The 13,920-nt window shown below is 50.7% G+C and overlaps 1 protein-coding gene across 12 annotated transcripts in view; it reads right to left on the reverse strand.

Moving 5' to 3' along the window:
* Positions 1-985: 985 nt before the first annotated feature.
* The window catches only part of PPFIA4 (PTPRF interacting protein alpha 4), a 52,774-nt gene continuing 39,839 nt past the window's right edge, over positions 986-13,920 (reverse strand). For 7 of the 12 annotated variants that reach the window (XM_050762636.1, XM_050762617.1, XM_050762598.1 and 4 more), the window contains 5 exons: positions 11,575-11,672; positions 10,740-10,915; positions 7,903-7,971; positions 3,952-4,132; positions 3,637-3,741 (listed from right to left, as the gene is read on the reverse strand). In XM_050762636.1, the coding sequence (XP_050618593.1) occupies positions 3,683-3,741; positions 3,952-4,132; positions 7,903-7,971; positions 10,740-10,915; positions 11,575-11,672 (583 nt within the window). In that variant the 3' untranslated portion in view covers positions 3,637-3,682. Of the gene's footprint in view, positions 3,391-3,636; positions 3,742-3,951; positions 4,133-7,902; positions 7,972-10,739; positions 10,916-11,574; positions 11,673-13,920 lie in introns of those variants that run through there. The other 5 variants (XM_050762626.1, XM_050762608.1, XM_050762589.1 and 2 more) reach the window with 1 other exon arrangement.

Raw genomic sequence — 13,920 nt, forward strand, 5'->3', positions numbered from 1 at the left:
AAGGACAAGGCACCGGAGTCAGGAAGGCCTAGGTTTGAGATCCACATCTGTCTCTTACCAGCTGTATTATCTTAGTCTTAAAATGTCCTGTTCTATAAAATACTAAGAATATATCAGAGATGTGAGGATTCATGAGTTAATATATTTACTATGCTTAGAACAGTGTCTGGCAAACAATATTACTCAGTAATTTTTAGCTTTTACTAATATTAATCCTTATACAACCCTCTGAGAGAAGGCTGGTGCATTTATTCATTTGAGGATATACACCTAGGGGTGCAGAGATCAACGAGGCTGCCCCAAAGGAGGGAACTCGCAGTCCAGCGTGGGAGGCAATCACTGCCCAGCCTGTGCAGTGTGCAGAGTGTCCAGAGAGCAGAGGTTGCTGGTTAACTAGTTCTGCTGGGGAAAGGCAGGTGATGCCTCCCCAGTGATGCCTGAAGTGGTCTTGTCAGCTCAAAACTACAACGGTAAGGACAGAAGCAGTCATGCTGCCTTCTGGTGACGGGGTTGGGTGGACACCATGTTTCTGAGTTAGGTGGACTGGGGACTGGTGGGAGGAGGAGAGGTGAAGGAGCCAAGTCATGAATGGCTTCTTAGGCCACACTGAGGAGGAACTGCAACTCTGAGCTAGAGGTGCTTCGAGCTGCTGAAAGTGGGAACAGTGGAGTGATGTGACCAAGCGGCATTCAGGAGAAGGAACTCCAGGAGCAGCGGGAAAGGGTGACAGCCTGACCAGGTGAGAGAGATGAAAGAAGACACCAGGCTCCTCTCTCCTTATCTGGTCCTTTACCCACTGGGCACATGTAACCCAAACATTAATCTATCAATCCTGTGCTTACATAAACAGACAGTTATTGACTGTAAGTTCTGAAAATTGTATATTTCCTTCCCAGAGTACAGCAGCCTTTACGACTGTGAAAGCAGCTGGAAATCTCAGGTGAGTTCAGAGTTTAAAAAAAAAAAAAAAAAAGACTGGAGGCCATTTGTACATTATCTTAAAACCAGGTTGTTTATTAGTACGTACACACCCACACTCACACCCACACACACCCATACACCCATTCCTGATGCACTGAGCAAGTACAGTACTGAGAAGGGACCTGATGAGATACAGGAGGCTGGTGTGGAGGGCTCGGGTCACTGGTGACTCACCAAAGAAAAAAATATATTGACTATGAGGCAAGGGATACACCAAGACAACAGCCTTCCATCACTGTTTGCACAGATTTCTCCAGATTTCTCTTCTTAACACCTCCCTGCAATACTTCTCAGGGTGCTCTGAATGGACCCAGCTATCCTGGCACAGCTACTGCCTTACAACATGGCCAACAGTGGCAGGAGTTGTAGAGGAGAGAGGCTGGGACTGAGTCTCCCATACAGCCAGCCCATCAAGAGCACCCTGAAGGAGTCAGATGGCTGTGCATTGCCCAACTCCACCAATCTTAGGAATCTCCATCATCTTAACAACCATTATGCAGGGATGGGAGCTCTTTATCTCCATCCAACTCATTTTCTGCACAATAATCCCTCCATCTCCACTCCCAGCAACCTGATGGCAGGGAGGCCAGGGAACACTAAGGGAGAGCAAGGGCAAGTGGCTGCCTTGCCCAAGCCTAGGGGAGAGCCCACCCCACCACACCACTGATGAGCCTCTCCTCTACTGAAAAGGAGCAGCAGGCTCTAAGCCCTGGCACTGCCCAGGTGCCACTGCTCCTTCTGGACTGGGTGCCCTGGCCCATTATCTCACCTGCAAGCCTAGCCCCTGCTCAGAACTCAAGGTGATCAGGTTGCAATGCAGCTGCTCCAGCCACCTGCAGGATGGCACTGCACTGGCCCCTCTCCAAGAAACACGTGCCAGATGCTTTTCCTTTCCTCTCACTTTGATGAAGCCCTAGGTTCCATCATCCCACCCTGAACATAAGTCTTGAACATTTTCAGGCACCTAGGTAGGATGAGAGAGTAGGTGAGGAGGGGGTGTTTCTTGGGAATAATATTCCTACCAAAACAGGACCTGTATCCCTCAGCTCAGGTTCCTACCATGCTGCTGGGGAAAGCAATGAAAATGGTGGAAGCTGGGTGGATCTTAGGAATTCCAGGAGGAGGCAGTCCCTATACACCAAAAGAGCTCTGGATGAGGGTTAGGTGATGTGGGGACAAGCAGGAGAGTGGCTGACTTCACCAACATTGGTTTTCCTGAATCTGGGACATGAATCACTGTAGGAGAAACTATTTTCTTCCTGGGAGGTCAGAGAAAGGAGGCCTCAGTCTGCCTTTTCCCCAAACTTGACTTTAGGGTCAATGTATATTCCATCCGCCCATCATGTTCATTTTTATAGGGCTGGGATTACTAAAGTGAGGCAGAGGAGGAGAGAAGGGAAAGGGATGCTGGGAGCAGAGCTAGCAATGCATGGTTAGATCTGTTCTGCCCCAGAGTCAAGATCCACACAACCTCCCTTCCCCACAGCCCAGCAGAAGCTCCACCCGATGGTTGGGGCAGGGGACATTCCCCCTGCCCTTTGGGCTTAAGGCTACCCAGAGGCCATCGGCTCTCTCTCTGGCTGGTCTGCCTGCACCTCTTATTGGGCAGGGGCTTAGAGTTTCCCCATCCTCACCCTTGGCTCAGAGCTCAGGGATCCATTTCTCTCTGGTTCTTCCCAAACCCACATTTGGGATTCAGCTTATGCCAGGGCCTGGAATCTCTACCTCAGTCTTCCTCCTCCCAGCCTCACCATCCTGCGGGAGAATGGGGTCTTCAGTAGCCCTTCCCAGTCCCTCCCTGTCCCCAAGAGAATGGGGACAGGAACCGCAGTCATGGTGATGGGTTGGGAGAGTGATGATGCTGGGGATGCCAAAACCAGCTGCCAAACCATTTGGCACAGCCAGACGTGGAAAGAGACCCTAAGGTTGAATAGCCCAAACAGGGCTGCGTCTGAAATGACCCTTTCTTAGAAGGATCATCCCAGCCCGTGGCCCAGGATCCTGGTCTTGGTGGAGGCTGCGGTGCAGACCAGGCTGGGTCCAGAAGAGGAAGGGTGGCTTCACATCCACCCTGGGAGGCCCTTCTCTCCTTCCCCCAGAATCCCAAGTGTGGACAACCTGGGTGCCTCCACAATACCAGGAGACCCCAGCCACACCCACCAGACTTACAATGGACACACGGTGGGACTCTGGGTAGTGGGGTGCCGAGGGGGTGGACGAATATATTCTGAGATCCAGGGCAACCGTAAAGTCACGGACGAGACTAGGAGCCGCGGAAGGAAGGGGAACGAGCAGGAGGGGTCAGGGCCAGTAGAGCCTGTGAAACCCAGAAGAAGGAAGCCAGCCCTGGGGGCCGTGGCTAGTCCCGGAAGGCGGAGAGCATGTGTCCGTAGAGATAGTGGGAGTGAGCTGAGGGAGAGAGAGAGACAGGCATCACACTGTGAGACAGGTTGCAGGATGTGTGCGGCAGCGGCAATGCAGCGTGCTCCAAGCGCAAAGCGCCCCGGGCCAGACGAAGCAGGAAGGGACAAGCCGGGCAGTGCTGGTAAGCGGGGCTGGAGCGGCAGGGCCAGGCCGGCAGCCAAAGGCAGGTGCGTGGGGCCGAGGGCCAGCAGCAAGGTGCCTGCGTCCCTGGGCCTGGCCCACTTACCCCAAGCCACGGGCACACCCCCCGTCAGACCCCGGGCGGGAGGGTGGGGGGTCAGCAGGAGTAGGTCCGAACCGTGGAGGTCTCCAGTCTCTGCGCCCCCGCCGTCCCGGCTGGGAGAAGTCGGCAGCCGCGGGAGAACACACAGAGCGGCGGGTTAGTGCGCGCACACGCTCCCCGCGGGGCGTTAGTGCAGCGGCAGCCCGAGAGCGCGGGGCACCAGCCTCGGCCTCGCCCCTCTCCACCCGGCCCGGCCCCAGGGTGCCAGGAAGGAGCCCGCGCTCGGCTGGGCCTCGGCCATGCCCAGCCCGCCTGTTACTCACCTTCAGGCATGATCTTCTTTGGCGGGGCCGGTGGGGGCTGCAGGGACCCCAGGGTGGACACACGGAAGCCCGCCGGGAGGGTCTCCGCCGAGGCGCTGAGCATGCCGCCGCCACCGTGGTGCTCCCGCGGCCGGAAGCGCTTCCTCCAGGAGGGCGCGCGGCGGAACACCTTGTCATCCCCCTGCACCGTGGGGAACACCAGAGGCCCAAGGGCCTGTTGGAATTGCCATCCTCATGCCCTGCCTGGAGGGGGCCAGTCGCAGCTGGTTCTAGGGGCACCACTCCCACCCCTTTGGAAAGAGGGAGCGAGGTCACTTTCCCTTTCTAGCCTTGAGTCTTTCCATCTGTACAGTGAATGGGGAAACCCTGCGACTCTGAAATTCCCTGTCTCCGGGTGGCGGATGGAGGGAGTGTGTGAGGGAGAATCTTGTTGGGTCTGCCATCCTGCAGTTGAACTGTTTCCCAGCCCACCGCAATCTTCTCAAAGTGGGCTTGGCATGACCATTCACCTTTCAAGGCATTCCTCAGCCTCAGTCCATGGGAGGTGACAGCCAGTCCCTATATACACCGTCCTGTCCTTCTGGGGCCTCCGAATGGCTGTAGCCCAGTATGCCAGAAGAGTACTGTGTCTGGCGGGAGTCAGACACCTGGCTCTGCCATTTTACTGGCTATGTGACCCTGTACCAGGTGAGTGACCCCTCTGTTTCCTCATCGGTAAAATTCCCGACCTGTTTCTCAGGTTGCCTATCACTAATGGGATCAGATGAGATCACCCTGTAACAGGGATGGGTCAGGCAGACCACCAAGCAGACGCAGGCTTCTCCAAAGGACATGGCAGGCAGCCCCCCTGCCCCCCCTCACCCATGCCAGCCATGTCTCCAAAATAACCATCTCTGCCACAGGGCACCCAGGACCCCAACCCTACAGGATCCCCTTCTGCACAGGCCTCCGCACCCCACACTTAGAGCCTCCATCACCCTGCTTGGAAGTCATGCCCAATCTCCCTCCACCCCATGTTCTCGGAGCTGATGCAGGCAAAGTGGGACTAGCAGGAACAATGGACATTCACCCGCCTGTTCTTGCCTCAACAACCCCTCCCAGCCCTGACCCCCTAGGGTTTGTTGTACATGCCCTGAGTGGGTCAAATGCTCTGATAAATTCTCAGCACCATGTACCTCTCTGTCACAGCACTCATCCTAGTAGCACTTTTATATGTATTTATGAGATTATTTCATTAATACAGTCATGCACCACATAATGTTTCAGTCAGTGATGGACGGCATAGACAATGGTGGTCCCATAAGATTATAATACTTTTACTGTCCCTTTTCTATGTTTAGTTATACAAATACTTACAAATGCCAGCAGTATTCAATACAGTAACAAGCTGCATAGGTTTGTAGCCTAGGAGCAACAGGCTATACCATACAGCCAAGGTGTGCAATAGGCTATACCACCTAGGTTTGTGTAAGTACATTCTATGATGTTCACACAGTGATCAAATTGCCTAATGATGCATTTCTCAGAACTTATCCCCGTGGCTAAGCATCATTAAGCCATGCATGACTGCATCTCTTTCCTCCTCCTTTTCCCACCTCCTTCCTTTCTCCCTACCTCCATACCTTTCACTTTCTCTCTCACTCTTTCTCCCTCTCAAATTCTATGCTCCACGGGGCAGAAACCATAATCTTTTTTGTTCCAACCAACGTATCTCCAACTTCTGAGCGGTGCCTGGGATCACATTAGGTACTCAATAAATATTCATTAAATGAATAGGTGGCAGCTGGCTCTTTATGCAGGAGTCCCATTCCTGAGTTTGTCGGGAACTTGCCTTGTCACTGCTATCCTCCCCATGATCCTGCTCTTACACTAGCCCAGAGCCTCTTTTCTCTCTCCTGCCTTCCCCTTGTCTCCATTTCCACCTTCAGCCAACCCTAAGGACCTGTTTCTGCATTCCTCCCCTGTCCCCTAATCGTCAGATGTTACTCCTTCCCGCTCCCCTCTTCCTTATTTCCCTTCAGTCCTCATCTCCATGTACAGGGAGAACTGGATACCGCCCTTAAGAGCCTTGAAGCTTCAGAAGGGACACTAAGAACCAAAATCGGCAGAGGGTGTGGTTGCAAGAGACAGCTCAAGGTTGCTGATGATGTGCTAGACAGCTGGACAGGAAGCAGTCTCCTTGGACCCCAGACCCTCCCCTCACCCTCAAATCTTACCTTATTCCCAGGACCTGGCTTCTACTCTACACTTCCCACAAAAACCATCCTTTCTAGCCCACACCTAGTTGCAGTCCCAAAAACTCCACTGCACAGCTCTATGTACACCCCAATGTCTAATCAATAACTCCACCCAAGTGTCTGGGGCCTGACAGGTCACATAGCTCCACAAGCTTCCCAGAGGAAGTGGAACAAGGGGGAAGAGCTCAGAAATCAGACTCGCATCTGTTCCGGTCCTGCTCTGCCACAGCAGATAAGTTCCCTCTTTGAGCTTCAATTTCCTCATCCGTAAGATGGGCATCATAACCTATCTCATGTGGTGATCATTACCATAAAGTGAGACATCGTCATCACTAACCACCATACCTGGCACAATACCTGGCACAGGGCAGGCATTCAAAGAATATTTTTGTAAGGAGTGAAGGACTACATAGCTTCTAAATTAGACAGCACCACACTAATAAATATATGGGAGTCATTTCTCCAGAGAGCAACAAAGAAAGCAGAGATCCTAAGTGCACGTGGAATTAGTGGGAGGGTCAATACCACAGGGGCATTAGGAAAACAGAGATCTCTCAAGAGTTGCAACAGCTCTGGGTTGGGGTGGGGGGGCTGCCAGTTTATCCCCTTTAAGGTATCTAAATGACCAAAACAAATACTTATATAAATATTTTTTTCTCCCAAACTTCAAGGTACCTCTGTGAAGAAAACACTTCCACAAAAATTCCTGAGAGTACCCTGTGTCTCCCTGAGGCAGAGCAATCCTTCTACAAAGGTGGATTTTAGCCCTGTTTTAAACCCTACTAAGAAACAGTGATCTGACTGAAGACGGAGCAGCGAAAAACACTCTGGGCTTTCTTTTAACTTGTTTGGAACCAAATCAACTAGGGCAGACCTGACAGGCAAGGGCAGTGATAGGAAAGTGAGGCGGGAGGAAGAAGGGAGGAAGAGGAGACGGGGGCCAAGGAGGGGCTATGACCTCAGCAAACCAGTGCAAAACAAAACAAAACAGCAGGATGCTTAGGTTGGCATCTCAAAGGGGACCATAGCTCAGAATGCCCTCAACTCAAGGGGAAGGCCTGATGAAATCAAGTGCAAGGGACTGTTCCTTCAGTGACCAGGAGGGTGGAGAGAGGAAAACTTTAACTTGGTGTGAAGGTAGACCAGAGGGTGAAACTAGGGAAACCTGGGATGGTAAAAGCCTGAGCGTGTGTTTAGCTGTGCAGACTGCACTGGTGAGCAGGAGAGCAAACCTGTAATTTAACAACCTCAGCAGGGATCTGCCTCCACACACCCACACTCCTGAAGGATGGGCTGGAATCTTACTAAGTAGGCTGGAGGTGTGCTGAGCTCAGCACTGAAGAAATACGGTCTGAGACATCAAGAAAAAGGTGTGATCCCAAAGATATGGCCCTTGGGGAAAATCTTTGATCCTATGTGGATAGGAAGGCAGGGCATAGAATTAGAAGATGATGGAAGTACAACACATGGGCCTTCAGCTTTTGCACAGGAGTTTCACAGAGACTTCTCCACAACCTATTACTACCCCAGACAAGTTCTTCTAGGGCTGGTCCATTTCCTCAACCCCCTGACATTCATCATCCCCATCCCCTCTGGCTCTCCTCCCTTAGACTAGCCTTCCAACAATTAGCCCAGGGAAGGCAGAACTCATGAACTTCAGTCCAATTAAGATGACCAAATCCCCAAGGTTTCTAATTCATGGCCAGGTACTCACGTCATCCAGCTTCCGGTCTGTGCCCAAGGCCAACAGGTTATTGAACTCTCTTTCCATCACCTGGCGTGCCTGGAGTCCATAGAGCAGGAGAGGGAAAGGTGGGAAGGGCTATAGTTAACTACCTTTATGCCATCTTTCACCATTTTCCTAGGGTCCAAGGGCAGAGATACAAGGCTTCAGTGCATTTAGCCTGTTAGAGGCCTTTACACACCTTTCTGAAGCTGCTCCTTCAAGCAAACTCATAAGTAAAGCTGTAAGCCTAGGATTCTTTCATATACAGCAAATTAGAAAAACAATTTTTTTAAAAAAGTAGCAGCCTTGGCAACATAGTGAGACCCTGTCTCAAAAACAAAAACAAACAAACAAAAAAATTTCATTAAATGGGCGTGGTTGTGAACACCTACAGTCCCAGATACCGGTTGGGCAGGAGGATAGCTTGAGCCCACCAGTCTGAGGCTGCAGGGAGCTATGATCACACCTGCACTCCAGATTGGGTGATACAACAGGACCCTGTCTCTAAGAAAAAAATAAGTAGGATCATAGAACACATAGATAAAGAGACTTCACCTAGTTGGAAAAAAAAAATTGTCTGAAAGGGGAAAATCGTGCCTGTCTTTCTGGAGGGGTACGTCAGCATGTAAACCATGGATAACCAGAATGTGACTGATTTGGATTAAATAAATATATCTGATAAGTTTTCACATCAAAAACTTAAAATTAGGAAGCCTGCTCAGCTATGGATATTGGTTGTCCCTGGGCTGTGTACATACAGACTTTCTTTAGGCCTCCCAGGAGATTAATTCATTCACAGTTTTCAGAAATGCCAGAAACAGAAAAGTTTTCAAAACTGCTACCAGACCTTTTTTTTTTTTTTTTTTTTTTTTTTTTTGAGTGAGACAGTGTCTCATTCTGTTGCCCAGGCTGGAGTGCAGTGGCACAATCATGGCTCACTGCAGCCTTAAACTCCTGGGCTCAAGCAAAATTCCCACCACAGCCTCCCCAGTAATTGGGACTACAGTCATGCATTACCAAACTCAGTTAATTTTTTAAACTTTTTGTAGAGACTGGGTCTCACTATGTTGCCCAGACTGGTCTTGAACTCCTGACCTCAAGCAATCCTCCCACCTTGACCTCCCAAAATACTGAGCATACAGGCCTAAGCTACCACATCGAGCCATTTTTAACCATTTTAAATGAGGGATTCCATATTGGGTCAGACACTACTTCTTCCGACAGCTCAATGACTGGGTCAGGATATTAAGAAAGGTTAGAAAGCCATGGAGAGGTGTCCCTGCTGCTATTTACAGAATTATTGCTTTCCTCCAAAACTGAATGCATTCGAGATAGGAAATCAAAGAAAGAGAAAAGTCCATTTCTGGGTAGAAAATATTACGCATAGAGTTCAATAAGGACAGTCTGGGCCAGTATCGGGAACATAACATTTTTAGAAATGATCTGAAAGGAGAAGCATAGTAAATTTCAAGTATCCAAATGACACTGCTCCTCTGGGCAGTGAAAGGGGAGGAGGACAGGTGTACATTTCAGAAGCATCTCACAAAGCAATGTGAGTGGGTAGGAAAGTGGCAGATGAGGCTTGTCCAAAGTGGGCAAGTGGAGAAAACTGTACTTGGGGGAGAAATCCAGGCTTCTCTTGGAGAATGAAGGGATCTGTCCTATCCGTTTTGACTGGCTGGGGTGGGGGTGGGGGGTCACTGCAGAATGCCTACAGGACACACTGGCCCTGTACACTGCCACCACCCCTAAAAGGCCAACACACTGCCCAGAATTACGAGACAACACAGCCCTACCCGCACTCGAGCCAAAACGTGTCTGCTCCCAGAATAGCCTGTGCAGCTCTGGTGGCTGGATTTCAAAAGAGATCTGACAGCTGCAAACAGTCCAGACAAGGGCAGCTAAAACAATCAGGGAACAGAGGCAAGTCTATATGAGGAAAGCCTAAAAGAATTAAGAACACTCTGTCTGGAGAGACAAAGGCTTGGGCCCAGAGGCAATACAATCAGAGTTTATGAAATTATAAAAGGTGAGAACTGGTTAAATACAAATAGCCTTACCAAACCTAAACTATTAGGAGGAGGTAGTTCCTTCCCCAGGGGCCTGACAGGGGCATTCTTAGGACAAATAAAATCAGGAAGTACTCCACACAACAAGCAGCACTTCTAGAATCTATTACCCACAGGAAGTTAGAAAGGCCAAAAATATAAATAGGTTCAAGAAAATTTAGATATATTCTTAGATGACAGCTCCATAAAAATGATGAAACGTAATTTCATGAGATGTTTAATCATTTGAGCTGTTGACAGAGAGCCAAAGCCCAGGCATGGAGAGGCTCTGGGCTGTGTAATTTGGTATATTTCGCTTTTTTAAGCCTGGGGGCCCAGGAGCAGATCCCTAGGGTGGTAGACAAAGGTGATATGGGCTCTCTGGTCCCTACGGGCCATGGGGCTCATTCCCCTCTAAGAAAAGTCAGATCAGAGAAGCAGGATGAAATGGAAGACTCAGCGTCTCAGCTATGAAGTGGGGTTAGGAGGAGATGGAGGTACCCAGGGCAGGATGGGGATGTGCATTGTAAGAGCACACTGTGTGCCAGGCCCGTGCTAGGTGTGCCCTGTATGTGAAGACCATGTGTTCCCATGAGGGCTTGCTTATGCACAGGGGACCACTTAGAGGAGGATTGAGGACATCGTGATCCCCTCTGGCATAGGCCCTAGAAAAGCTCCCCAACCCCAAGATACCTAAGCCTTTGTGTATGAGGGAAAGAAAGAGAGCAAGTAAGGGAGACAGGGAGAGACAGGTTGACTGATTAAAAGGCTACCCACCTGGGTGTTCTGTGTGGGGATCTGAAGGATCAGGGCCAGTGTGTTGTGGTCAAAGTTCTCGTCCAGGGCCAGCAAGGCTCCATGCACACCACTCTCATGCAGGTTTCCGGCATAATCCCGGAGCCCAATAGACTGAACCCAATGAACCACCTGGTCGTTGGTCCAGACTAGCACATCTGGAGTGTGGGGGAAGAAAAGGGATGGAAGAAGATACTACGTTTCATCAAGGACCCTCCAAGGACAGAAGCAGAACTCCCTAAACCCAGAGCCCCAGTCCACCCTGCTCTCTGGCCCCCACCCCATCCCCAACTTTCTGTATCTTCTTTCTGTCCTCCCTGGAACCTGGGCTCCTGGGGAACCAACCCCCCACTCATTTCATCCCTGCCAGTTTACAGGACCTGGGGTCAGGCCAACAGGCTCTGAGCTTTCTCCCCAGAGCCCTTGCACGGGTCATCCCCCTGCCACAAGCTGGAATAGTCTTCATATTCTTTTCACCTTCAAGGTCTTCTCTAAGATTTGCATCTCCCATCCAACCCCATCCAGATCACCAAGTTCCACAAGCACACCAGTCTATAACACCGTCCCAGAGGATTCATTGCATTTGTCCAGTTAGTGGCTGCAGTCTGGTATGTGGGGTGGAGGGAGGGGATTATAGCGAACTTGGCATGGACCATGTCTCCTCCATCAGACTGGGAGCTCCCTAAGGTGAGGCTGCATCTTCCTTGTCAGACTGGAAGATTCCCTGAGAGACAGAATGCCTCCCCTCCACTTGGCCCAAGGCAGGGACCAGCCAAGCAGGCTACTCCTGCACCCTCTCCAAGCCTGACGAGCTTACCCTTGATCTCGTGCTGGCTCTCCTCTCGCCTCTTCTCCAGCTCCTTCCGGTCATAATTCAGCCTCTTCAGACACATGATGCCATACTGAAGACTGGTTCTGCAGGCACACAGCCCCCGAGCCAGAGCCTCAGTGGGGCCACACTCCCACGCCACCTGTCTCACATCCAGCACTAGCTACAGCACGTCCAGACCTACTGCCTCCAGCACAAAGAGCACCCCAGCCTCCCCATGCTCCTCCTTCCCCAGGGGCTTGCCTGCGAACCATCCCAGGGTTACTCCCTTTCTCTGTCTAACCCATATCCTCCCTCTCAGTCAGGAAGCGGGCCTGGATTGATGGGAAAAAAGTTCTTTGAATGAAACCAACATGTCCTTCTCTCCAGGCACTGGAATGCAAAGACCCCTACCACCTGCAAGTGAAAGAAAAAGCAAAAACAAGATACCCCTTTGTATCCCTACTTCACTCAGAGTCCTTACAACGGCCTATAAGATACTCCATGATCTGCTCCGCCACCTGTCTAACAGCCCCTTCAGCCACTCTCCCTCTTGCTCTCTCTGCTGCAGCCACACTGACACCCCTGCTGCTCCTCAAACACAGCAGGCTCACTGGGCCTGCAGGCCTCAGGGCCTTTGCACTGGTGGCTGCCTCTGCCTGGAACACTCCTCCCCCAGTCGGCTGTGTAGCTTACTCCTTTTGTCTCCATTAAGTCTTTGCTTAAATGTCACCTTCTCAGTCCAATTCATTAGTCACACTGTTCATCAGATTTAAAATTGCAGTATCACCATCACCACCCCTGGCCCATACTCCCAATCCCTCTCACCCTGGTCTAATTTTTTCCTAGCATGTTTTGTCTATTAACATACCATATATGTATTATTCCTTGACTGTCTCTTCCAGTTAGAATATAAGCTCTATGAGGGCAGGGGTCTTTGTTTTGTTCACTGATCCTAAACCCCTAGCGCAGAGCAGGTACTCTACAAATGCTTGATTAATTAAATGAAATAATTAATTCACACAAATTAGTAAAAGCACTTACACAGTATCAGGTGCAGGGCAAGCATTCAGTAACTAAGCCAGACACAGAACCACAGATTCTGTGGGTCAGAAGGAACCCTGGAGGCCATCGGTCCACGCTCCCACCTAAGGCAGGAGTCACCCCTGTAGCTTCCTTCAGAGTAGTCACTGAGCCTGTACCTGAGTGCCTCCAGGGACAGTGAACTCATTACTTCTCAAGGCAGCTCATTCCCTCTTGGAAGAGCTATAGTGTTCTTCCTTCCGTGAACGCTACTTTGTCATTCAGCTTCTCTGAGTTTTTCCATCTTTACAGAATTAGAATGGAAAGTCCCTCCCAACTCTGCCTGCTTTTGACTCTTACTGAGGGCACTGCTTTGTGAGATTAAATTGTGCAGCCTGCTCCCTCCTTTTCTCCCCTCACTTCCCAGCAGGAGGCTCTTCTGCCTACAACAGAGCTCAGAGACACCACTTCCAGGAACCCTTTTCTGGCCCAAGTCGCCCATGTGTTGCTCAAGCCGCTGGTTTAAGCCTTGGTCCACTGTGAACGGGCATGCGCACACACAGCTCATGACTGGAAATGCCTTCTGTCTAGTTTCAATCTCACTCACTATAATTTCCAGTCCTGTTCCTTTCTTTTTTTTTTTTTTTTTTTTTTTTTTTTTGAGACGGAGTCTGGCTCTGTCGCCCAGGCTGGAGTGCAGTGGCCGGATCTCAGCTCACTACAAGCACCGCCTCCCGGGCTTACGCCATTCTCCTGCCTCAGCCTCCGGAGTAGCTGGGACTACAGGCGCGCGTCACCTCGCCTGGCTAGGTTTTTGTATTTTTTTTAGTAGAGACGGGGTTTCAACATGTTAGCCATGATGGTCTCGATCTGACCTCGTGATCCGCCCATCTCAGCCTCCCAAAGTGCTGGGATTACAGGCTTGAGCCACCACGCCCGGCCCAGTCCAGTTCCTTTCAAAGCTGCTGCATACCATGGCAAAAATATAAAGTCCTTAAAGTTAAGTCAACCTGGGTTTGGATGCCAGCTCTGCCCCTTCCTAGCTGAGAGGCACCCAGCAAATGTGAGATGGGGTCACACCTGTCTTGCAGGTGACAATAAATGCAAGGGCTTAGCCCAGCCTTTGGGAACATTACAGGCACTCGGAAGTGGCAGCACGGAAGTGGCAGTGGGTGACATTTATGACTATCGTGCATGCTTGTCCTACCAAAGCAGGAGCTCTTCTAGAAGACCTGCTCGATAGAGCACCATGTCCCAAGGAAAAGAGCTCTGAGTGGGGTGTCTAGAGACAAGGATTTGAGCCCCATTCTGTAATCACCTGGCTGGGTGACC

Source organism: Macaca thibetana, chromosome 1, assembly GCF_024542745.1.
Source record: "Macaca thibetana thibetana isolate TM-01 chromosome 1, ASM2454274v1, whole genome shotgun sequence".
NCBI lineage: Eukaryota > Metazoa > Chordata > Mammalia > Primates > Cercopithecidae > Macaca > Macaca thibetana.